Source organism: Dama dama, chromosome 21 (assembly GCF_033118175.1).
Source record: "Dama dama isolate Ldn47 chromosome 21, ASM3311817v1, whole genome shotgun sequence".
Taxonomy (NCBI): domain Eukaryota; kingdom Metazoa; phylum Chordata; class Mammalia; order Artiodactyla; family Cervidae; genus Dama; species Dama dama.
Genome location: NC_083701.1, coordinates 26,332,153 through 26,358,249, shown reverse-complemented (window position 1 = coordinate 26,358,249; position 26,097 = coordinate 26,332,153). Strand labels below are relative to the sequence as shown.

Genomic DNA, 26,097 nt, shown 5'->3' with positions numbered 1-26,097 from the left:
ATTTTTAAGAGCTTTATTTCACTGTGAATGATATATACCAAGGAAGGATTATGTGGTAAACAATACAAAAAAGGTAAGTATCTTATGTGTTCAAGACGAAAATCAAGTTTAGAGCTCTTCTATATCCCAAGTCTATACAAAGAGCAAACGTAAAAGTTCTTTAAATCGATCTTGGTGGGATCTTTTGTGGGATGAATTAAAATGAATATAGTTGACCCTTGAACAACATGGTTTTGAACTGTGTGGGTCCACTTATATGTGGAGTTTTTTCAATGGAAAATAGTCTGAGGTTAGTTGAATCCACGAACATGGAAGAACCGGGGATAGGAAGAACCATGGAGAAGAAGGGCCAACTATATAACCAGATTTTTGAGGGTGGAGGGTTGGCAACCCTAACCTCACACTGTTCAAGGGTTAACTGTACATTGCTACAGATCGTACAGAAGAACTATACTGAGATCTAAAACTTCAGGGTTTATAGTCCAAATAACAAATAGTAAAACGGAAACAAACTTAGGAAAAGCACATATTTGCATATCACTTCCAGTCCTCCTGAATTGTTTTACAAAGAAGAAACATATTGCAATATGGAAATAATGTATATTATGCATCAGTTTATACTAAATCCACTGGATCTGGATCCTGCCATAATTACAAAATCAAACAAAAATTCAACCAAAAAAATGACATTCCAAGTGATTGTCATGAATGCAGCTATGCATCTTAAAATCTATGATTACTCTGTAATAAGCAAAGATCAGTATTCAGAAGTTTCTTGAGACCGGACTTGTAGGAACAACATCCCATACTCTGGCCTACTGAACAACTAACTGCAGAAAGCTAGCCCAATGGTTAATTATCTTGATCATATTAAAGTAAAGTAATCTAGTCTTCAAAAAACACTTTAATGTAAACCTGTCCAAAGTGTGATCAACTGATACTATTTTAAGTGAAAAGAAAATCAATATAGGATATATAGATGTTTTTCATCCTCTTCACTATAAGATGGTGGCTTAAAGAGATCTTAGAAGTTTGAAACTGAACAAGATATAGAATTATTTGTAGAAAGGGATTCCTAATAGCAGCTAAGGATATAAAGATTCCCCCAAATTGGCTTCCCTATGTGTCTTTCTGTTGATAACAATTTCTGTAGTAACCAGTTTGGTAATTTAACAACTCCTCCTCTTCTGTTACCTCCATTAATATACAAGTCTACATGCATCAAACTAGTGTTCAAAAATCTTTACCCTGAATGTAAATCCTAACCTCTTGGGCATCTGATTTCTATTCATTTCTCTAGAATTTTATATTATTAGTCAATAAAAGTCTTATTCATACAGCCATTTTTTTCCTACTGGTATTCTATCCATATTCTGAATATTCCTGCTTCTGTGCCTCTATTTTAACTCTTTGTCTGAAAATTTTTCTCCTCTTTCTACTTCCCCAATATCTATTCCCTCTGAGGACCAGTTCAAGCTCTATAATCCTCTCACAAAGCTAGGAAGCTTGTCCACCACAGCCTATACTTAGCCTTTTCCCCTTCATGTGATCATTTGGGTCTAATACTACTGATTAGATAAAATGAACACACTATTAACATGCTTATCTTTTTTCCTCCTTAGATCTCCTTGAGGGATAGCCCAATTCAGAATACTGAAGTTTATTTATAGCAGACACTCAAATATGTCATCTTCAATGATCCCAAACAGCCAATAAAGTTAGAAAATTAAAAGTTGTGAGAATCAATACTACAGTAATACCTTTTAGTTTCATTGTTAGTCATTTATTTAACAACTCCAGTTACATGGAACACAGCTGAGAGCTAAAAAGAAAAAAGGATTTCTAAGTAGCCAACTAAGCTGTCCAGGGCCCAAACAAGGAATCTCAGGTACTTTTCTCAACTTAAAAATCTAGACCTGTGATCAAGGACTGCTGTTATCAAGGAAAAAGATTCTGAGGTTTACATGCAAGGGTAAGACTTCTGGTCTGGATGACTGCAAGATTAACAAGAATCACAGTAATTTTTAGGCTGTCTTAGTGTCAACAGCAAGGATGGAGAAAAAGTCAACCAGGACTATTTAATTCTAGGTTTTTTAAGGGAATTTCATATAGAAACTTAAGAAGATTCTGGGAAGAGAAATAAAGGTTGCAAAGATCTAAGAAAGAAGAGATGCTGAATGCTTTGACAAATTTAAGAATATTTACTTTGAAAAAAGACTTCAGAGGATGTAACTGCTGACTTCAGATTCTTTTAACGCTGTCATGTAAGAAAAGCAGAAGATCATGGGAGGTAGACATTAATGCAGAGCGACTTCAAGTAAAGTATGCAAGGCACAATGTATGAAAAACATATTAAAGAACAGTAAGTAGTTTAGTTCACACTACAGTGAAGGATTTGGGTTGCACAAGAATGTTTTATTAGCTAAGGAAGCAAACTGGTTTCTGTAAAACAATCACTTCTGGAAAAGAAGAGAAACTATTAATATAGAAGTAGAAAAGATTTCCTTTTGGTTAGAGATCATTAATTAAAATCTCTAGGAAAGAAGGGAGTTTGTGTATTTTATTTTTCTCTTTTCTGTGCAGTTTTGAAGTCACATTGTTTGAGAGAACATAAATCCAGAAAGTTATGAGATGCTACAGGTTGGGGGTGGGGGAAACACTAAGAAATGGTGAATGCATAAATTTGCACTGCAGAAAGAGGAAAAAGAAAGCATAAAAACAGAGTCCCATATATGATTCTCAAACAGAGCAAGACAGAGATTTAGGGTTTCCCATTTTGGGATGACTGTGTGGCATATAGGAAAGATGAGGAAACCGAGGTCTCACGACAGCCTTCAGAAATTCGCTCGGCGTTCTTAAGAATCCAGTCTGTGAGACTGAATATTCTTCAAGATAACTTCTTTCAGTAATGGCTATTAAAGGTGACAGGTGAGACACTAAGACTGTAAGATTAGAAAAAAAAAAAAAAGACCAGGGGCATGTGGCAGTAAAATTCCCTGTATTTTCCATTTCATTTACTAGTTTAGAGATATGCTGTTTGTCGTCCTCAACCTTTCGGATTTTCTCAATTGGGGTTCAGCGAAGACTTAAGTCCTAATTGCCCTAAGGCAGTGGTGCTTACAGTGGGATACCTGGACCTCTGGGAGTCCCCGAGACTCCTGAAGGGCCCATGAGGTCCTCCATTCTCCAACTACCTATTTGCGTGAGGCTGTATTCTCTTCATCAGTTCAGTTCGGTTGCTCAGTTGTGTCCGACTCTTTGTGACCCCATGGACTGCAGGATGCCAGGCCTCCCTGTCCATCACCAACTCCTGGAGTTTACTCAGACTCATGTCCATTGAGTCAGTGATGCTGTCCAGTAGCAAACTGGGCACCTATTGACCTGGGGAGTTCATATTTCAGCGTCCTATCTTTTTGCCTTTTCATACTGTTCATGGGGTTCTCAAGGCAAGAATACTGCAGTGGTTTCCATTTCCTTCTCCAGTGAACCATATTTTGCCAGAACTCTCCACCATGACCCATCCGTCTTGGGTGGCCCTACACAGCATGGCTCATAGTTTCCTCGAGTTAGACAAGGCTGTGGTCCATGTGATTAGATTGGTTAGTTTTCTGTGACTGTGGTTTTCAGTCTGTCTGCCCTCTGATGGAAAAGGATAAGAGGCTTATGGAAGCTTCCTGATGGGAGAGACTGACTGAGGAGGAAACTGGGTCTTGTTCTGATGGGCGGGGCCATTCTCTTCATAGACTTCAACAAAACAACACACAAAAGACTTGATGCAGAGGGCGACACAAGAATCCAGCTGTCTTCTACTAAGCAGAGTGTAAAGACAATTTTCAAAATGTAACAAAATGACACTCTTCACACTGGAAAATAGATTTTTGTCTTGGGAAAATGGTCAATTTCCATAAAAATTGCATTTTTTACTCTAATATACAATGAGTTTATCAGGGTTATTCTACAATCAATCAATAATGAACTGTTTAATAAGTTTCTCAGCCTTAAACTCTAGTGATAGTGATAGCTATAAGCCACATAAGCAAAGGCTCTTTGAGGTCTCTACATATCAATTGTATACAATAAAGTACTTCTCTTTTATGCAGAAGATGGGAAAATAAAGAAAATGCTCATGCAAATAACTTTCCGTGGTTCAGATGAGAAACTGCCATTAAAAACTATGTGACAGGATATTGAACTTGCATTCGATGAATGTAAACGACAGGATTGGGAGCAAGGTAGCATCAAGTGCTCAGGACTAAATCATATTTTTAGAATAAACCAATAAACTATCAGATCAAGTGACTCTAAGGTACTGACACTCATATATTTTAATTCACATGTATATTTTAGACAGTATACTGCTTGTTTTTCTTAAAAACACAGTTTCTGAAGCATTTCTATTTGGATCCCATAGCCTGAGCATTTGCTCAAATATGTTCCCCTACACCTGACACCTAGGGCTGTTGAAAATATTGCATGATAAAAATGAATCTTTTCTGTTACCACATTTTATGTCATGGTTGCAGGTATCTAACAAACCATAACAGTCATAAAATAACATTAAAACTGAACAAACACACAACAATGTACTTTTATAAAATGACTTTACTGAGGTCATACAAGGTATCTGCGCTATACTTACCGTATCCCATATCTGAAGTTTTATCTGTTTTCCATCAATAGTTATCATTCGAGCACCAAACTCAACACCTGAATAGAACAGAAAGTGTTTTGTTAGGCAAATTAGTGGGAATATATTTCACATTTAAGAATTTTTTTTTAAAAAGGGTATTTCTAGGACATGCTATGCCAAATGATACACAGATTAACAAATACATCTTCCATCCTTAGAAAATGTATAAGTTAAGGCAGAGGTATTCATAAGACATAGGCTAAGAATATAATTAAACACTAAGATATCTGAGTCTTGTGTAGTCAAGTCACCAACTGTGGCCTTCATGTTTTGCAGGCTCAATAATATTAAAAATAATTGGACATGAGATTCAAGAACCAATTTCTTAAAAGCTATTAATGTGGTTTAACAATCACTAAAATGGATAGATGAATTTCAACAGCATAGTCTTAGTTCCATCACGGGTTATCAACCAGGAAAGAAATCTCCAAGTTCATTCACTAGAGATGACACTGTTTAAACATATTTTCAGACATCGCACCATGAATAAATACACATAGAACCATACAGTTTTATATAATGGGAACACACAAATGCTGTCCTGAAATTTGCTTTTCAGTCACTATGTCATAAACATTATTCCATACCACGAAGTACTTTTACAATAAAAAAATTATATAAAACTATACCATTACTTTTAATGGCTACATAATAGTCCTGTGTGTTATGTATCTTTAGATATACATACATTTTATTAAGTTGGTACTCTATTGCTACAAATTTTGGTTGTTTTCAAATCTTCACTAAGTAGTTAATGCTGAAATGAATTTTTTGCATATATTTTTCAACTTATGATGATGAGTTTTGGCAAATTACAGGAGACAGGACTGCAGGTTAAGGGAATACAAACTTTACACTTATCAGCTTACTACTTTGGCTTTTTTCCTTGCATTTACCATCTTTTGAAAATACGCATTCAATCATCAAAATAGGAGGAGGAGAAAAAGAGGAGCTAATTTCAGAAGAGCAAACAGCTGTGAAGGAGACTCTGCAAGAAGTCTATCACTTACATTACACCAAATCATTACTGCTTGGAGTGTGTTCTTTCAGTATTTAGATCAGAGTCAGGGTGACGGGGAGACACACATGGTCCCCAGAAACCAGATGTCATCCTGGCAGAAAAGCAGCTTTTAGTTGCCCAGGGAAGGGCACGCTGCCCAGTGCCAGAATTTCATTTCAGCATCTCCTATAATTCCCCCAACTGTGATCAGGAAGGTGAGATAGAAAGGTGATTTACCCTTCCAGGATATGTAACTTGATTGAGTTTTTATTCTGTATTTTATTATTTATTCCATATTAAGTGCAAAGTCAATACAAAGAAACTAATGGTATGTTTCTCAGACTCAGAAATACAGGAAAAGCACAGAGAAAAGACCTAAGAGTCAGGATATACTAGAAAGAAAAATGCAAAACTGTACAATTAACCTCATATAAAACCACTACAGTGTTTACACATCTACCTATCTATATGCATATAGTCATATACCATCTATGCCACAGGATGGGGGGATACCCAAAACAACAATCCACCAGCTCACTCAGTGACATGAAAATGAGTGGCTGAGGAAAGAAACTAGTGGCTAAGGATGGTACAAATGCTCTTTGAAATGCCCACTATTTAAAAGGAATGTCCTAAAGCACAAAATTCTACAGATAGCAAGATAGTTGACAAAATGGAAGCCTTTTCATGATCTATTGTAGCCACAGAGAGAAATCCTGTTTTTCCTCCCACTGTCATATAAAGGCTTTTAACCACAATCCAAAAACATCTGCATTGCTCAATGGGATTCAAGATTTCTTAAATCCAATACATAATGTCAAATTTGACGAAAAAAACAATGGCAAATTTGAAACAGACCCTTGACTGACACCATGGATGGGTAGGCAAGGCAATCAAGGACCAGCACCCTGAGCAGAGGGATGAAGGTACTCAAACTGACTGGCAACCATTCTGTCCTTTGACGGGAGGATGGCTGTCATGGTTTCTGCTTTCCAGCCTCTTAGGATGCTTCACTCCTGCCCATTTCCAAGTCCACGTCCCCACCCTCTTGTGGATTCTATATAAAACTCCAGACACTCTAACACATCCCTTTGCTTAACTTAGCCCACAGTTGAGTTTTGGCATATTTAGCCCTTTATTCAAAGTATATATACACAGAGACTACTGACACTTAAAAAGTCTTCAAAGATTTTGCCTATAAAAACACACCTAATTTTATTTTATTTTTTTGCCATTTATTTTTATTAGTTGGAGGCTAATTACTTTACAACATTGTAGTGGTTTTTGTCATACATTGACATGAATCAGCCATGGATTTACATGTATTCCCCATCCTGATCCCCCCTCCCACCTCCCTCTCCACCTGATTCCTCTGGGTCTTCCCAGTGCACCAGGCTTGAGCACTTGTCTCATGCATCCAGCCTGGGCTGGTGATCTGTTTCACCCTAGATAATATACATGTTTCGATGCTGTTCTCTTGAAACATCCCACCCTCACCTTCTCCCACAGAGTCCAAAAGTCTGTTCTGTACATCTGTGTCTCTTTTTCTGTTTTGCATATCGGGTTATCGTTACCATCTTCCTAAATTCCATATATATGCGTTAGTATATTGTATTGGTCTTTATCTTTCTGGCTTACTTCACTCTGTATAATGGGCTCCAGTTTCATCCATCTCATTAGAACTGATTAAAATGAATTCTTTTTAACGGCTGAGTAATATTCCATGGTGTATATGTACCACAGCTTCCTTATCCATTTGTCTGCTGATGGGCATCTAGGTTGCTTCCATGTCCTGGCTATTATAAACAGTGCTGTGATGAACACTGGGGTGCACGTGTCTCTTTCAGATCTGGTTCTCTTGGTGTGTATGCCCAGAAGTGGGATTGCTGGGTCATATGGCAGTTCTAATTCCAGTTTTTTAAGAAATCTCCACACTGTTCTCCATAGCGGCTGTACTAGTCTGCACTCCCACCAACAGTGTAAGAGGGTTCTCTTTTCTCCACACCCTCTCCAGCATTTATTGCTTGTAGACTTCTGGATAGCAGCCATCCTAACTGGCGTGTAATGGTACCTCATTGTGGAAAAACACACCTAATTTTAAAACCATGTTATATGAAAATCATGACTGTTTCTAAAGCAGAAAAATACAGAAAGATTGCCATTTTAACTTCACTTATTAATAGAGTCAGGACAGAAAACAAAAACAAGAGGCCAAGAAACTAGTTTTAAAAGGCTACTACTATATTATCCAGAAATGAGATAAAAAACTGACAAGCACAGTTGATTACTGAAAAACTATGATTTCTGTTTTCCTATCAAGTGAAACAGAAACAAAGAAGTCAATTTTAGCTTCAAAAACATAACTCTTTCCAATTTACCTTCTCATAACTGGGTTCATTCAGTGCAGGCTTTACCTTTGTATTCTACGTGGTAAAAGAAAATGCTGAAAGCTGAAGTGTCCTAGAAGTTTTAGAAACAAGCAAAAACCCAAAACCTTACACATCTCCTCTGGACTGTAAAAATTTTAAATCGTTTTAGTTAAGCATATATTTGTACATGTGTATGGGTATGTATATGCTTAAGAAGCTTATTTAGAAAGTTTTATTTCTTTTTTATGAGATAAACCATCATCCCCTACGCCCCTGAGCCTCTCTTCCCAGATACATTTTCAATTAACAGCCAATTCTGGCTGCCAGAGAAATTATCTGTGGAGCCAAAGGCCAGGCCTCATTTACCTGACACTGTCAGGGAGTGATGCTTATTTTTTCAGATGTTACTCACTTCCAACCTTCCAGGACAAAACACTCTGAGCGTAAATACACACTTTCTAAATTACCTCTGGATCGTGATTATCCTTGTAGAGTAAGTGCTTGCATCCTTGCATAGTAAACATTTATTTAGTATTTAACAATTGATACCAACTAATTGTGTGACCCTGAGCAAGTTACTGTATCTCTTCTGTTTTAGTTTTTATTTGTAAATGGTATTAATGATACCATTAGTCATTAATACCCATCTCATAAAATTTCTTCAAGATTAAGAGTTATTACATATGTGGAATCCAAGAAATGATACAAATGAACTTATTTATAAAAATGAAAATATAGGCACAGAAAACAAACTTTCGGTCATCAAAGGGGATGGGGGCGTAGACATAAATTAGGAGTCTGGGATAAACACAGACACACTACTATATATAATATAGGTAAACAACAAAGACCTACTGTATAGCACAGTACTCAAGATCTTGTAATAACCTATAATGGAAAAGAATCTGAAAAAGAACATATATATGTATATATGTAAAACTGGTTCACTTTGCTGTACATTTGAAACGAACATAACACTGTAAATTAATTTACATCGTTACATTAATTTAATTAATGTTAATTAATTAATGTTAAATTAATTTACATTAATTACATTAATAAACATTGTAAACTTCAATTTAAAATAAAGTTACCACATGCCTTAGTTACCATATACTTATTGCCTGGCACACAGTAAGTATTTTGTATGGATCCATTATTATTTCATACTATACTCCAAGATTTCTAACTAATGATGACACGTCACTCATGAGGTGACTACTGATGACAGCCCCAATGAAACAGGACCCCCTGCCAGAGCCAGGGCACGTGCAGGTGTGGAGGCAGAGTGAGGCTCCTCCCCTGAGATGGTGCTGCCAACCAGACAGCAGGATGGTATCAAGTTAACAGCCATAAGGAGCCCTCCTTAGACCGTCTTGAGAAAAAAAAGGATCTAGATCTACTCCTGGAACTTAGAAACTGCAGAGGTTCAAAACAGAGACTGGTGGGGAAGAAGGCTGATACTCCTAGAAACAACACTATAGATACTAGCAAAAACAAAAGGTATAGATATTAGCTAAGAAAAAATTATGACTTACAGATAAGGCCAAAATGTCTACCTAGAACATGCAAAATAATTAAACAATAGTCATGGTGGGAAAAACCTGTTTGCAATAGCAACGAAATCCACAAAATACAAAAATAATGTAAAAGCACAAGACCTTATGTAAAACTTCACTGAAGAGCATTTTAAAAGCCGGAATAAAAGAAAACATCTTATGTGTATAAATAGCTAATTTTAATACAGTAAAAACATAAACTGTCTCCAAACTAGTCCATAAATTTAATATATTTCCTACCAAATTTTAAAAGCCTCACTAAAAATTTTGCAATTTGGCAAACAGACTAAAGTTCAACTGGAGAACAAATATACAAAAATAATTAAGAAAATTCAGAAAATTTTTTAGAAATTTAGAAAATGTTTAGAAAAGGAAAAACGTCAATCACACATTAAGTATCTAGAAAGTGACTGTAAATGCCAGTATGATACTGCCTCATAAAATAGAAAAAAAAAGGAAGAGAAAGTCTCCAAACAGGCTGACATACATACAGAGATTTAGCAGATAACAAAAGCTAAATCAAATAGGAAAGAAAGAATGGCTGATTTAATTAATGGTGTGGGGCCACAAGTTATGTAGGGATTAAAGAAAATAACCTACATGACCATATACCAGATGAAGTATAAATTTATAGTATGAGAATATTTTAAAGAACATGCATATAATTCATACACGTGAAAGGGCATCCCTTTCTTAGTAAGACTTGAAAGTCATAACAAAAAGCCATCAATGAACTTGACTAAAGAAAACTAGTAGTAGAGAGGGCAAAGATAAAAACACATGATTCAAAGACAAGACACAGAAGTGTTTCTCAAACATATTTTAAAAAGTTCAGCCGCACTAAAAACTAAAGAGTTGAAAAGTCAAATAGCAACTTTTCTCCCTCCAATTCACAAATATTAAAGCCATTCATAAGCTGCAGTCACAGCAAAGAACAGGTACTTTAGGACATCCGTGGAGGAAAAGCAAATGAGAACAGCTTTGTATGTGTGTTTATGATATATTTGAAAACTCTAGAAGGTGATACACATACCAAACTCTTCACAGTGGTTGTGGAGGGCCAAAGGCAAGCTTACATGGGGAATTTAACCTTCTTTGGATTTTTACAGTGTTTTCATAACAATCACAACCTGTCAGGAAAATATCTTTATGTTCTAAGATCAGGAAAATGGTCTTTGTTAGATCTGAACCAGATGTTCACAAGGTCTTTTAAGCTATCTTCCTAATTCTTGGCAATGACATTCTAAATAACTTCATCAGAAAATTGAACCCCAAATAAATGAGGCATAGTTTTAATTGGTCTCTTGTGGGGCACCTGATATGGGAAAGGATACCACCTTTTCCCCAAGAGTATACTTTCACTTTCAGTATTCACTTCTTAGAGGCTGACGGTTTAAAGTGAGGGAGAGAGGAAGCAAGGTGTAATGAACATGTAAATGGCCTAGCTTCTGGATCAGTATTTGTCAAACTGTCCACTAGTAGGTAGTAAAATAAACACAGTGGGAATGAGTGGGCTATAACTAAGAGGAGGGACAAAGCAGCAGAGGGTGTACACAGGAGTAATTATAATGACATAACTATAAGGCTTAGAATTAAAGCTGGGTAAGGGGAGAAGTAAGAAAGCAAGAGGGGTGAGAGTACAAAGATGGCGGAATCAATGGATTTTACATCTGATGGGGTAAATAAACTTTTAGCGTTAAGAACTAGAAGGTGTGTGAGCTGAAAGGACAGCAGGGGTGGTCAGATAGCCAGTCACAAGAATCCAAGACTCTGGAGTAGTTCCAGACGCTGTTGACAGAAAGGTCCTGGGCAAGACTGTGCGGGCAAGGAGCTCAGTGGAAGCAGGATCACAGAAGAAGCGCAAGTAAAGGAAGCGAGGGGCCAGGATGTGTGCGGGCGTGTGCACAGGGTCCACAATATGAAGCCTATTTCCACCTGGGGAACCCACACACATATTCACAAAAGCCATTGGTCCAGTGATTCTCAGCCTTTAATGCTCATGTGAATCACCTAGAGACCCTGTTGAGATGCAGAATGGGAGCCAGTAGATCCTGTAACCGGAGAAGGCAATGGCACCCCACTCCAGTACTCTTGCCTGGAAAATCCCATGGATGGAGGAGCCTGGTGGGCTGCAGTCCATCGGGTCGCTAAGAGTCGGACATGACTGAGCGACTTCACTTTCACTTTTCACTTCCACGCATTGGAGAAGGAAATGGCAATCCACTCCAGCGTTCCTGCCTGGAGAATCCCAGGGATGGGGGAGCCTGGTGGGCTGACGTCTATGGGGTTGCACAGAGTCGGGTACGACTGAAGTGACTTAGCAGCAGCAGCAGATCCTGTAACAACCCTCACACAATGCTGATGCTGCTGGTCCAGAGGAACAGCCCCTGAGCCACCCTCTGCATGGCAAGGCTGGGGTCTGGATCCTCAGTGAAATTGTGCCCAGGAAGTTTTTTACAGATGGCTCTTTGATTCCCAGCATAACAATTCTCACTGAGATAGCAGTCAAAGGGTAAGGAACATTTTATATAGTCTTCCCTTGCCTTTTATTTCCCCTTTGCTATCAGTTAATAATTCTTCATCACGACCCAACCTTAACCTTGTCACCTTTCTCTATTCATCAAGCAAAAGGTAAGTATGCAACAGAATCAAGACACTGCCTCATGCCTACTTTAGCAATCATTCTACACTCCTAGAAAAAGTATGTACTAAGGACCTTCTAAATTATTTCTATGTCAGAAAAATAAATTCTTGTGATGGGTGTCATGAGTATAGTAGTTGGTGTCCAACCAGAAAAACAGAAACCATACTTAAGTATTGAAAACAGAGGGGATTTAAAGTAGGGAACTGGTTATGTTGAAGGCAGGGCTGAGAAACCCAAGGAGCAGAAGGTAAGGCAACCCAGAGATCAGGAACAGCCGGAAGCTGCTGCTGTCCCCAAACTGGGGGGCAGAGAGAGAAACCAGGATTTCCAGAGCCCAGGAACCAGACCACCAGTGACCCTGACATGCAGGGACTTGTACTGAAGCCATGGAGGACACACAGTAAACCCTGGCAGAAAGGGGAGAAGACCCTCAGCTTCTTTCTGCTTTTCTCCTCCGAACTCCCAGGGCCTCCCATCAGCGAACCCAGAGGAAAGCCGGCCGGTGCAGTTACATGAGGTAAGGTTTGCTGAGAACTCCCTCTGATCTACTTCCCCATCTCTCTTCACAGCAGAGCCTGTCCTCTGACAGCAGCGAGGCTCAGGCCTATCCTCCCTACTGGGTGTGCTTCAACGAAAAGGAAGACACTTTTGACAGTACCCTATAAAAAAAACAATATGTCTCGGGACCGAGTCATGCCTAAGAGGTGGCCTCAAGGTGCAGACCTATTAAAGAGCAGATCCCTACAAAAAAGGAGCTCCCCCAAGTTAAAATGCATCATGAGAACCAGCATGAAAGAGCAGCACCTGTCTTACCCATCATCAGCAGACATAATTAAAACTACCAAGATGAAAATGGAATCTGCATGTTCTTACTGTAAGTAGCCAGTGAGGAAAGATGTTTATTACATGCACAAATACATTAGGCTTGGCTGAATACCATCAACTGATCTAATAATCTGATTTATAAACTCTATCTTCGATTTGGTACTTTAAAAATACACAGGACATGAGAATCAACTTGTTAGGAATAGTGAGTTAATGATACCTATAGAAAATAAGCAGTCACTGGCTGAAAATACACATTAAGCTATTAGTTGTTAAGTTTAACTAGATTTCCAATTACCTTATTTATACATGGTTGACTAATCTCTATTGCAGCCATAGAAGAAGAAATCTAGATTCTTTAGCTTTTGGGGTGTAATTTTTTAAAACAGATTAAGAACCCTGAAATAGCACACTTACTTAAAGGTTTTTAGTTTTTCACTTAATTTTATACTTGTGCATATTAATGAATAATATCACTAAAAACAACCAGTAGAGCTAACAGTAATAATAGCTAAACTTTGTTGACCATCTCTTACCAGGAACTCTCATTTATTCTTCACAATTGAGGAAACTACAAAATGCTTGATGGTAGTTTTTCTGGATTAATAATTACAGGCTGGCCTGGAGCACTTACCACACTGTGAGGCACTGTTTCGATGCCTCACATTTACTTACTCACTTACTGTTCCTAACGCTTTTGTGAGGTGGTCCTACTTCTCTCATTTTACAGACAAAGAAACTGAGGCATGGATGGGGAAGGGGTATGTCCGGCGAGTGGCAGAGCCCTGACCCGAACTCCAACAAAACGGCCCACAGTCTCTGCTCTTACCCACCCCTGTCTTGAGCTACAGTGAGATATACTATCTCTCAATTTTCTGTTTCATCGTTAAATACAATCAAGATCAAGTATGACTGTCTGCTGCATTCCAACCACTCTTACAGAGTTGTGTAGTATCATTTTTACTGTAGATATAGATATTTTATTTTTATTTTTTTTTTGATATAGATATTTTAAACCCAGTTATGGAGACTAAACTACAGTACAGCAACAGATCTAGTTTCACTGACTTCTGACTCCTCACTAGCGCAATGAGCCCTCTAGCATATTCCATGTCCACTACCCCAAACTTGTGAATGTGGCTCATCTCTTTGTAACACTTACCAATAGTAAGGTCATGCACTGGCTGAAACCTCTTGTCTGTAAACTGTAGCAATAAGCATGATTTACCAACACCTGAAAGTTAAAAGAAAAAAAAAATTAAGAGGAAAATTCACAGAAATTAAGAAACACTTCATAAAAGCACTTAGAAGAGAGACATTCAGGGTTCCCAGTGCTCTGAGAGCAACGTGCCATGCTTTCTCAGTGCTATACCACTGATGTGAGTGAAAGGTGGTGACCAATCCAAAACCTCCTTTTCATCCTTCATGCTCATTCCAGCATTTCAGCCTGGAAGATGGGAGTGGCAGGAACCTCCAGCAGACAACCAAGCAGCCTCCACCACAGGGCTCATGCGGTCAAGGGTTCCTGCACTCCTGCTTTTTCTGCAGTAGTGAAAACATTTAAAAAACACAGCACTTTCCTCTTTTTATAGTCTTTTTTAACTTGGTCTCAAAAAACAAATAAAGAAACAAGAAATAAGTGTCTGGGATCTACTTTAGTGGGAAAAACTGCTTGTTTTATCTTCTGGCTGATTCACTTTGAAAGTGAAAGTCGCTCAGTTGGGTCCAACTCTTGACGACCCCATGGACTATACAGTCCATGGAATTCTCCAGGCCAGAATAATGGAGTGAGTGGCCTTTCCCTTCTCCAGGGGATCTTCCCAATCCAGGTCTCCCGCATTACAGGTGGATAGATTCTTTACCAGCTGAGCCACTAGGGAAGCACTGATTCACTTTGGAATCGACTTTAATCTGAATGGCATTCCTTCACTCTTATCATTGAAGTCTTGAATAACTTCCCAATTTTCAAGTTAAAGGCAAAATTTCTATATACATCCTACTTGCCCTCTGAGGAGAAGTGAATATTGAATACCACACCACTTCCTACTCATTTTCAGGCCCATAACCTTCAGTTCAGTTCAGTTCAGTCACTCAGTCATGTCCAATTCTTTGCAACCCCATGAATCACAGCACGCCAGGCCTCCCTGTCCATCACCAACTCCCAGAGTTTACTCAAACTCATGTCCATCGAGTTGGTGATGCCATCCAGCCATCTCATCCTCTGTCGTCCCCTTCTCCTCCTGCCCCCAGTTCCTCCCCATAACCTTACAGGAGACCAAATCTGCTTACTTGGTAGCATCGTGCACTTATGAAACACAAAGGCAGTCATCATTCATTTATCCATTCACTTATTCAAAAAGTCTCTGCTGAATGCTATCACATGGAAAATGATACGCTTGCTTCCTTACAATCTAGCACAGGGAGAGAAATTAAGCAGAACAAATGCCCAAATAATCTGTATGAACTGTAACTTAAAATAATTGTAAGTGCCATCTGAAGCAAGAAAATAAAGTACTATGAAGAGTAACAGAACAGACTTCGTTTAGACTGAAGGGCTGAAGAAGGTCTTTCCTAAGTGACACAAACTGAACAGTTCAATGTCTTCTAGGTTATTCACTCAAATGAGAGAAGGACAATGAATACCTTGTCACTTGCTACCTGTCTTAAGGCAGAGAGAAGTCACTCAATAATTTTGCTGAATGACTGGCCCTAGTGTCAAGTGTCAAAATGAACAGTAACAAATCAAAGACAAATTCTGTGTGTGTGTGTATATATATAGTGCTTTTTTTTTTTTTTTTAACTTTTGTTTCTTTTTTAAAAAGTTTTGGCCTTATGGGGCAGCATATGAGATACCAGTTCCCCTTGCGGTGGAAGCATGAATTCTTAACCACTGGACCACCAGAGAAGTTCCCCACATGGCTGTGTTTTAGGAAGTATTTTATTTGTTCAAAGTTTTTTGAACATTTTAAGATTCTAGTTAACTGAAAATAAGTTGGAATTTCAAAACATTTGACTTTTTTTCTCTTGTATTCTCTTTTACATTACAAAAGGCACAAACCCATTAGATTTCTAATACCCCTTCAACAGCCTTGCAGGTCTACGAGAGAAAGGAAAATTATTATTTATTAAGTGTGAAAGTACAAAATAGGTGAGCAACTGAGATATGAATCTTCCGTTCTGCTTTTAAAAAGAGACTTTAAAAGTAGTTTTAGGTTCACAGTGAAACTGAGCAGGAAGTACACCAAGTCCTCATAGCCTCCCTCCCCATGGGACACAGCCCCCTTCACTACCAGCCTCCTGCACCAGAGCTGTAACACTTGTCACAACTGATGAACCTGCCCTGACCTACGATCACTCAAAGTCCACAGTTCATATCTAGGTTCATTCTCGGTGTTCTCCATCCTATGGGTTTTACAAATGTATCATGTATCCACTGTTACAGTGTCACACAGAGTACTTTCACTGCCCTAAAAATCCCCAATGCTCCATCAGTCCTGCCCCCTCACCACTCATCTTTTTACTGCTCCGTAGTTCTGCCTCTCTCTGACTGTCACGCAGCTGGAATCATAGGGCATGTAGCTTTTCCAGATTGGCCTCTTTCACTTAGCAATATGCACTTAAGATTCTTCTTTTTTCTTCATTTCTATTTTTAGCATTCAAAATTTCCCCATATGGTAGAGAAAAAAGTTATAATTAGAAATTACAGATCTTATTACTGAGGGACCTCAAGAATCATCTCACAGTCTGGTAATTACTTCAGTGATACAAGAACCTGAAACCCTCTTCTTATCTCACAACAGAGTATGGATTGCTCTGGTAATAGCAATACCACTTACTCTGACGAAGTACTGACTTCATTTTCAAGATACCATATTCTTTCTTCAGATAATCAAAGTATCTTTCAAAGCAGAGAATATATCCAAGTGCCACTATGGTGTTTCCCAGGTCTCCTTAGTCACTTACCTATTGATCATTTGTCAGGATCAGTTAAGTTTACAGATAGCTTATTTTATTCAATATATGTTGACTTATACTATTTTAATTCTGGATAAAATACTTGGGGTTTCTGGCTCACAATCACGAACACTTTTCCAAATTGCCAAATTGAATTGGTTAGGCTTTTTCTCAGTCCTCAATTTATTTGACCCAGAAACATGATCTGTTTGTGCCATCAAATATTTCTATATAATTTATCTACCTACAACCTCCTTGAAAATGACGATTTCTGGCTTTTTCAGGCTATAATCATCTCCTTGGTCCCTTAATTCTGTGACAACTGCTCCTCTTCTTAAATACTGGAGGTTTCACCACCATTTCATCTTTGGTTATCTTTTCTCTTCAGCTGACAGAACTAACTCAGTCCTCTAGCCCCAACATACATCTATAAATTAGTGATTACCAAACCCATCTCTCTAGCCACCATCTTAATTAATTTCATTCTCATTATATCCAACTGCCTTCTGAACATGTCCACTTTAACTCTTTCAGGTTGGGAATGCAAACTTGTAAAACCTAATCCATTCCGTTTCATGTTCCTGCCTACCATTCTTCCAACAACTCAAGAGTCACCTTCAGTATTTCTTTATCTCTGGAGTTGGTTCCCAATGGATCACATCAACAAGAAAATCACTTAATTCCTTTTCTTCCTACAGCTAATGGCTCACCAATCTCATCAGTTCTCTCAGAAATACCTTGAATTCCATGCTTTCCCCTCTTAATCCTCAGTGCTCCAATAAGGCTCCAATAAGGCTCCAATGGCTCTCAATAAGACATGGTCTTTCTGCCTTCCACCTTTGCCTCAAATCTATTTGTATAAACCTCTGAAAATTTTTGGTAAAATGCACATATATAAAATTTAAGCCCTCCAAAATACTAACAACATTCTTTGAGAAATTGTTATCCCAACAGATCATATTCTCACACCACGGTCTAGAAAGCCTGTGGTTAAGCACAACACATCACCTTCTGTCCTCTGAGGTGACACCACATTCTTTCTCTAGCATCTCGCACCAAGGAACTTGTCACTCCTTGGCAACTCTAAACTCATGCTTAGAGATTCCAAAGCTTTCTTCACTAAAGCACTCCTGTTCCAAAGATGCTATCAATCCCCATGCATAATTAATATGGGGATTGGTTCCTTGGGTTTCCACAGTATTTCCTTTATGTCTCAAAAGCCTGGTTAGAATCCTAACTCTGTCACTTACTAGCTGTAACATGGGGCAAGGAAACTGAACTTTCTGAACTTCAAAATTCTATCTATAAAATTAGGGAAATTCCTATACTTTCTCTGGTGCACTGTTGTAAGAATCAGATGAAATAAATATAAAAGGGCTCCTGAACAGTAAGAGTTACCTGGGTCCAGTTTATAAACCTTCTCTGAGCTATATATTTAGGACATGTGCCTTTTTCTATAAGCACAATATACATCAATAAAAATGAAAACACTGTGATGGTCTTTTCTGTTGCATCAACTTGACTAGGCCCCTTCCAATTCCTGGGTGCTGCTGTGAAGCCATTTGGTAAGATGTAATTAAATTATAAGTCCACCCTCAGTTTCATAATGGTTAAGTTTCATTCTTTTGTATGTGGCTGTCCAGTCTTCCCAACATCATTTAATGAAGACTGTCCTTTCCCCACCGTATACTCTGGGCTCTCTTGTCGTAAATTAACTGACCACATATGTATGGGTTTACCTCTGGGTTCTTTACTCTGTTCCATTGATCTATGTCTACGTTGATACTAATACCATACTGTTTTGAGTACAACAGCTTTCTAAGATAGCTTGAACTCAGGGAGCATGGTGCCTCCAAATTTGTTCTTCTGTCTAAAGATTGCGGTAGCTTCTCAACCACTCTTTAACAGATCCTGCTGCACTTAACAGTTGTTAAGAGTTTCTACTGTGAAGTCCCCTTACCTTCTTCCTTTACTCAGGGTCCAATACACCGTCCTCAGCAGGCCTAAGTGCTGTGGTGAGAACTGACTACCTGATTACCATATCAATACCAAACAATTACAAGTGACACTCATTAAAAATGTAGATTCCTAAAACCTCGCTCCAGAGATTCTGATTCAGTCTTTGGTTAGGCCCAAGAATCTAATTCATAAACCTCCAGTGATGTTTTTGGGCAATGGAACCTTCTCCACAAGGAGTATTGGTATAAGTGCTAGGGTATTCTACTGAAGTTTATTTTTCTAGTCCTAAACCAACTTCCACCAATTTCAAGACAATTTTAAAAAACTGATGATTGCTCCATTTTAAAAATCATAAGACAGTTTAAAATATGTGGGGAAAGCAAAGATCCAAAGTTTCATCCAACTTTTATCCTGAAATCATAGCTACACACTGTCATCTACAATGTTGGGTCCTCAAAAGCACAATGAACCAGATGGTCTATCAATGAACGACCTGTCTTCATGACTGAAAGTAATGCATTGAAGAACTCTATGTTTTAAAGTCATAGCAAAGAACTGACAGACCTCAAACACAGATGATGCAGAGAGGTGGCAATTTGGTGTAAATATTTGTGGCTTATTTTGCAAAGAGAAAATTTTATTCTTCATGCTCACATTCCAAACCAAGAAACCCATGAAACATGAAAAAAACAATGAGGTCTGCTCCTTTCAATAGAAAATTAATAAACTCAGCAAGATACATTAAAAAGAATACAAGGTTTATAGTTGTGACACCAGTGTTCATCTGCATTATTTCATAACTTGTAACCTCAGACAAAATTCATTATAGAAACTAAGCTCCATTTCCACATCTGTAAAATAGGAAAAAGAAAAACATGGCATTTCTACTTCAAAGGAATATCATAAGGTTCAAATTCAAAAATTTTGAGTTTTGCATATTCAAAATTTTTAATGAATACATTAAAGGATTCTTCAAGATGAACACAGTTGAGGAGCAAAATCTCCAACCAAACTGATCTGACCTTCAGTTCACATTTTTAACTATCTAGTTCCTACAACTTAAGAAAATATTCACAATCTATAATTGTCTTTTAAATAAAATGACTTCAGAGTTGTTTTCACGCTGCTGGTTTCCCACACATCATCCCCCTTGCATCTGAGACAGCAATCCTCTCATTTACTGTGATTAGATACTGATCTGGTGCTGACTGGAGTGGGTTAAAGAGACACGTCCAAGTTCCAACTCCTGGAACTTCTGAATGTGACCTAACTTGGAAAAAGATCTTTGCAGGTATAATTAAGGATTCTGAGATGTGATCAGCCTGGATTCAGGTTGGGCCTAATTCCAGTGATAAATGGATACACAGGGGAGAAGGCTGTCTGAAGACAAAGGAGGAGACTGGACTTGTGCTGCCACAGACCCAGGAGCCCCCAGAGCCACCAGAAGCTGGAAGAGCAGCAAGGATCTTCCTTGGAGCCTTCAGAGGAAGCACAGCCCTGCCCATCCCTGGATTTTGGACTGCTGGCCTCCAGAACTGAGAGAGAATAGGTTTTTGTTGTTCTGAGCCCTAAGACAAGTTCCTTAAAATTATTAAGCAGCCCAAGAAAACCTACAAAAAAGCACTTGTGAGGAACAATTTTCCTCCCTCCCTTTCCTTGGACTTATTGGTCTCTCAGTCTTGTTGACTCTGTCTCTAATAATTCCTATAGTAGTCAGTAAAAAATAAAGAGACTCAAACACCAGAAATATTAAAATAAGCGAAGAGGAAACAGGGAAGACAGCATTTATTTGAGAAACCTCTCAGTGAAGGCTGAGGGCAGGGAGGAAGGCACTCTGGACCGTTCTATGAAATGGCCAAGCTTTCTCCATCTCCAGAGCACCGATGGATTCTACCAGCACTGCCAGACCAGCAACCCCTAAGGACAGAAACAATTCTAATTCACTTTTGAAATTCTTCTCAGAACTGTGCTTTACATTTGGTAAACTTTTACCATTGCAGCCTCCTGTATTTCAATGTACACCACCAATTTAAGAGAGAAACACTGGACTATATTTGGATCCCATGTGTGACAATGGTAGAAAAAGTTGTTTCAGGTTTCAAGGCCTTGTTTGCTTATTGTATCACGGTAATCATACATTCACTTTACTCAGAAGGCTACTGCAAGGAATAAAAGAAATGGCACGTAGAGAATAAAAGGTTAACAAACACATCTATGCTTCCTTCCCATCCCTGGCACAAAGTCAGACTAACACTTCATTGCACGCTGCGGCCATAGTGCTCTCTACATACCTCATTAAGCACCTCTTGTATCATACTTCTATTATCAATTCACACGTCTACCTGCCTCCCTTAGGAGCAATAACATTTTGCATTTAGAAAGCCATTCTGCTGTGGCCTGGCTTAGAATTAATAGATGCTCAGTGGATGGAGGATTTATGTATTAAATGCTCGCTGAAAAGATCAAACAGTGACATACTCGCATTTTCTATATAATGACAAACTTAAGTCTACATTTTAAAAAGTCAATTTCTCAAAAAATTTTTATTCCCAACAATTTTTATTTATCTACCAACAAAAAACCACTGTTGGTAGAAAATGATGTTGGAGAATGAAATCATGACCACGTGACATTAAGAACTGCATCTCTGACACTATCCGCCCCTGAATTAAGTGTAATTTCCCTCTGAAAACCTGAGATCCCCAGGGATCTGCCTCTGTCTTAGGGGCAGTGGCTGGGCCCTCCACCTGCTGTTCTGTATTCTTTAGAATTCTCTTAGTCCACTTGCCCATTACTCTAACCACACATTAGAGTCAGTGGTTCTTTACACCAGACTTTCCCTGTTCAAACTTCTGTGTAATTTCCATCTCCTAACTGGACTCTTAGAACTAATATGATTAATACATCCTTCATTAGAAGAAAAATTTAATTTGGTGAAGCTGAGGGTTTTTTAATATAAGCTGAGTTTAGATATTCTTAGGAAAGACCTAGCTTGTGCAATATTTTCAAGAAAACAAAGCTAGGTGCAATTTATAACTTTTTAAAATTTAAAAAATTAAATGGAGCACTAGCTAATTTACATAGAGAATAAATGAAAGAATATTAAATTTAATAGCAAGTAACATAGCAGAAATGTGGTTAAAAATAGCATCCCTTTCCTTTTTCTCCTCCCACTCTTGGGATTTTCTCAAACTAGTTTGTTTTAACGGTGGAAAATGGCTTAGAGTGAGAAGAATCAGAATGAAGGAAACTGAAGTATACCTCTCGGAATCTTAGAAAGTCACAGTATGTCAGAAGCAAAGGGGTCATCTGTGCAATGTTCTCTAAACAGTAGGCTGTAACCAGTGAAATCAATTTACTGGATTACAACTAGCATTGAAAAAATGAACTAGAACAAAATAGCAAATACTAGACTACAGGTAGTCAATAAAGATAGGACAGGTGCTATATGCAAGCTACTGTCTCACACACACACACACACACACACACACACACACACACACCCCCGCCCCGCGCACTTTTTAAACCCTGGGCTGCAATGTAAGATGAACCTGTTACTGTGCTGATAAGACACAAATTTGGAAATTATTCTCCAGCATCTCATCCAATCACACACCCAGTGAAAGAACCCATCCACAACATTTATGCTATGATTCACGGCAAACAAATCAGCTAAAGAATCTAGAACACTTCTGTTTCTCTTTTAATGAATATTTACAAGGACAGGGATCAAGGAAAAAACCAAACTGAATCATCACAGCTGGGAATTTAACATAAACCAATAAACCAACCAACCAACCAACCTTGGGTACCATCTACTAGGTGACAATTCTATTGCATAACCCTCTTTGTAAAAAGATTTTTCAAACAGGTAAAATGAGGATGACTCTGTATCCTGGTTTGCCAGGGACAGGCTTAGTTACCCCTGGTGTCCTGATGGATTAGGGATCAGCCTGGATGATGAATTACATGCCTTCACTAAAGCGCTGATTCTCTAGTGTGCTCTCCAGAACAGCAACATCAGCAGTACCTGGAAACTTTTAGAATGCAAATTACCAGCTCCACCCCGAACTTAGTGAGTCAGAAACTCTGGGGTGGAGTCCTTAAATCAGTGTTTCACCAAGCTCTTCTGGTGATTCTGATGTGCCCTGAAGTCTGAGACTCACTGGCCTAGCTATGCTGCTGCTAAGTGGCTTCAGTCCTGTCCGACTCTGTGTGACCCCATAGACGCCAGCCCCCCAGGCTCCGCCGTCCCTGGGATTCTCCAGGCAAGAACACTGGAGTGGGCTGCCATTTCCTTCTCCAGTGCATGAAAGTGAAGTCGCTCAGTTGTGTCCGACTCTTAGTGACCCCATGGACTGCAGCCTACCAGGCTCCTCCGTCCATGGGATTTTCCAGGCAAGAGTACTGGAGTGGGGTGCCATTGCCTTCTCCAAAATAGCCAACTAAAATGCTGGTCTCAATGTCCAATCCTCTTTAGTTTTCCAGCTACAACTAACATGACACCATTACCTGCTCGGTACAACAGATAAGTAACAGAAAATAGTGAAGATATGCTGCACCTCAGTACAGGTTAAGTTCAAAACAGGGTTATCCTGGTTTCCACTTAGAATCTCTGGCAATTACTCAGCTTAGAATAGTGAGACTACCTGATACCTGCCTAATACCCAAAGGACCCACTTCAATATGAACAAGTAGTTTTTATTGCAGCTATGGACTTCTATAATTGAGTTCAAGCTAACACACTCGTCTTATGTAAAATATATGCATGACTTTTGACATTTTGAAGGTGAAAACAAGCTCCCTCTTCACACACAATCTTATTTGACTGTAACAGTAAGCCTATGACATCAGTAAAGCAGGAATGATAATCTCATTTTTTTTTTTGCCAAGCTACACAGCTTGTGGGATCTTAGTTCCAACAACAAGGGATTGAACCCAGACCACGGCAGTGAAAGTGCTGAGTCCTAATCATGGACTGCCAGGGAATCCCTGATAACTTTATTTTAAAGAAGAAAGAACTGAGGCTTAAATGACATGCCTCAAGTTAAAACACAGTAAGAAGCAGAATTGAAACTCAAAATAAGGTTTTAAAATTTACAATATAAGTCATATTTTCCCACTGTACCACCCAACCTCCTGAGTTTGTTCTTCTCAGATACATATTACTACTTGCAAACAATACCACCCCTAACTAAAAAGAAGCTATCTCACTTACCATGTATTAGCATCAACAGTAAGATAAAGAAAGGAAATATTCTATAAGCTTAAAGACTCTGACTGACCAGAAATTTAATGAAGGAAGAAGGCTTTAAAAAAATAATAGATCAGGTGTGTCAACATACTTTAACCTGACCATTTTACTAATCGTTTCATAAAGTAAAGATTCCAAATAAGAACTTAGCATCTCACAAATAAATTTCAATGAAGGAGCATGAAGAGGATACTTTCTCATGATGCTTTGAAAGGAAGGTGTCTGGATATAAACATACAATATAATCACCATACAGTAAGTTTACTGCACATGATGTCTAAGCAGTATGTTATGATGTAAATGAGTATCAAAATCAAAGACTGTAAGCAGAACGATCCATTTCTCACAGTGCTAGGTTAATAAGAAGTACATGATAACAGTAATTAAATCAAGCTCCTTAAATCCCTGCAGACTTGATATCAGTCAACACAGACAATGTTGAAACTAGCTTGTTGAATTTAAGTACTGATACATGAATACTTAAATTCACAATTAAATACTAATATTCTTTCTAAATTCCTATTCTTAATGGAAGATGATTTATGACCTTCCATTGTGGTCACATTTGACCTAGGCTGAGCCAATCAGGTGTTCCTGTTCAGAATTTGGAATCTTGAAGGAATGCGTCAATATCAGGAACCAGAAAGAAAGAATCCACAGTGGCTACAGGGGAGATGCCGGACAATTGGCATGCATCAGCATCTGCTTCAGCAGGCTGTATTGACAGCAGGAGTCTGGCTGTGTCTTGCCTTCCGTGGTTTTGCCATTTTTCAAGCTTGATTATACTGCCTTCCCATCAATTCTATGGAGCATCCTATCTTTCCAATAAAATGCTGCTCTGCTTAAGTTAACCACAGCAGGATTCTGCTGTCTGCTAGCACAGACCAGGACTAAGAAAAGTGAGGACTGACTGAAGTAATAATGATTCAGCTATGCAGGTTTTTAAAAAGAATGAGATAGATTTATTCGTGATATGTTAAGACACGCAAGATTTATCCTTACGTGAAAAAAAGGTGAAGAACAGCACAATTTGTATAATCATATTGGTGGGACTGGGACGGATGGACACACACACACACACACACACACAGACATGTTTTAAAGATGCACAGAAAATTTCTAGGATACACAAATCATTACTATACTATGCAAAATGGTGGAGTATTTAAATTTTCATTTTTCACCATAAACATTTTTTTATTATAATTTTAAAAAGATCTGAGTTTTTCAAAGGATCTATTTTAACATCAAACACTATATAAGCAATACTTTCACTAGCCCCATCCAACAACCTCCAGTGTGATGTGGCATTTAAATAACTAGCAAAACTTCTAGTGTGACCATAAATAGTCACATTAAATACTGGTCTGCTAAGAAAATTAGAAGCCTGAAAGTAAAATAATGTCTTGTGAAACTGAAGATTTTGATTTTTTTTTTTATTTCCTTTTTTAACTCCTAAAAGCCACTAAAGAATAACTAATCAGTAGTACTTTTAACAAGACTTACTTTATGACTAAGGCTCAACACTGACAGATTCACATTCAAATCCAATACGATTTTTCCATTTCTTGGGTAAATTCTCCAAGTAAGGAAACTGTAAGCCAAAATGGATGGGGGGGTGGGGGTGGGGGAGATCAAGAAAGAAAAAAAAGTTAAATGGTGGAAAGGCCTCAATAACTCCTGTCAGAAGTCTGAGTGAAGAGTTAGTTATCCCATTCAGAGATGGGGAATAAAGCTTCTTTTATGAAGCTGTACCCAGAGCATATGAAACCAACTCTTTATACCACACAATGCTCTTCATAGTGTGGTCCCAAGATTCCTGTATTCCTGAGCCTCCACAAAT

General features: G+C 38.4%; 1 protein-coding gene across 2 annotated transcripts in view; it reads right to left on the bottom strand.

The window, feature by feature from the left end:
* Positions 1 to 26,097, bottom strand: part of RAB2A (RAB2A, member RAS oncogene family) — a 65,822-nt gene that overhangs the window by 24,838 nt on the left and 14,887 nt on the right. For both annotated transcript variants that reach the window (XM_061123364.1, XM_061123363.1), the window contains 2 exons: positions 14,250 to 14,321; positions 4,640 to 4,707 (listed from right to left, as the gene is read on the bottom strand). In XM_061123364.1, the coding sequence (XP_060979347.1) occupies positions 4,640 to 4,707; positions 14,250 to 14,321 (140 nt within the window). The remainder of the gene's footprint in view (positions 1 to 4,639; positions 4,708 to 14,249; positions 14,322 to 26,097) is intronic.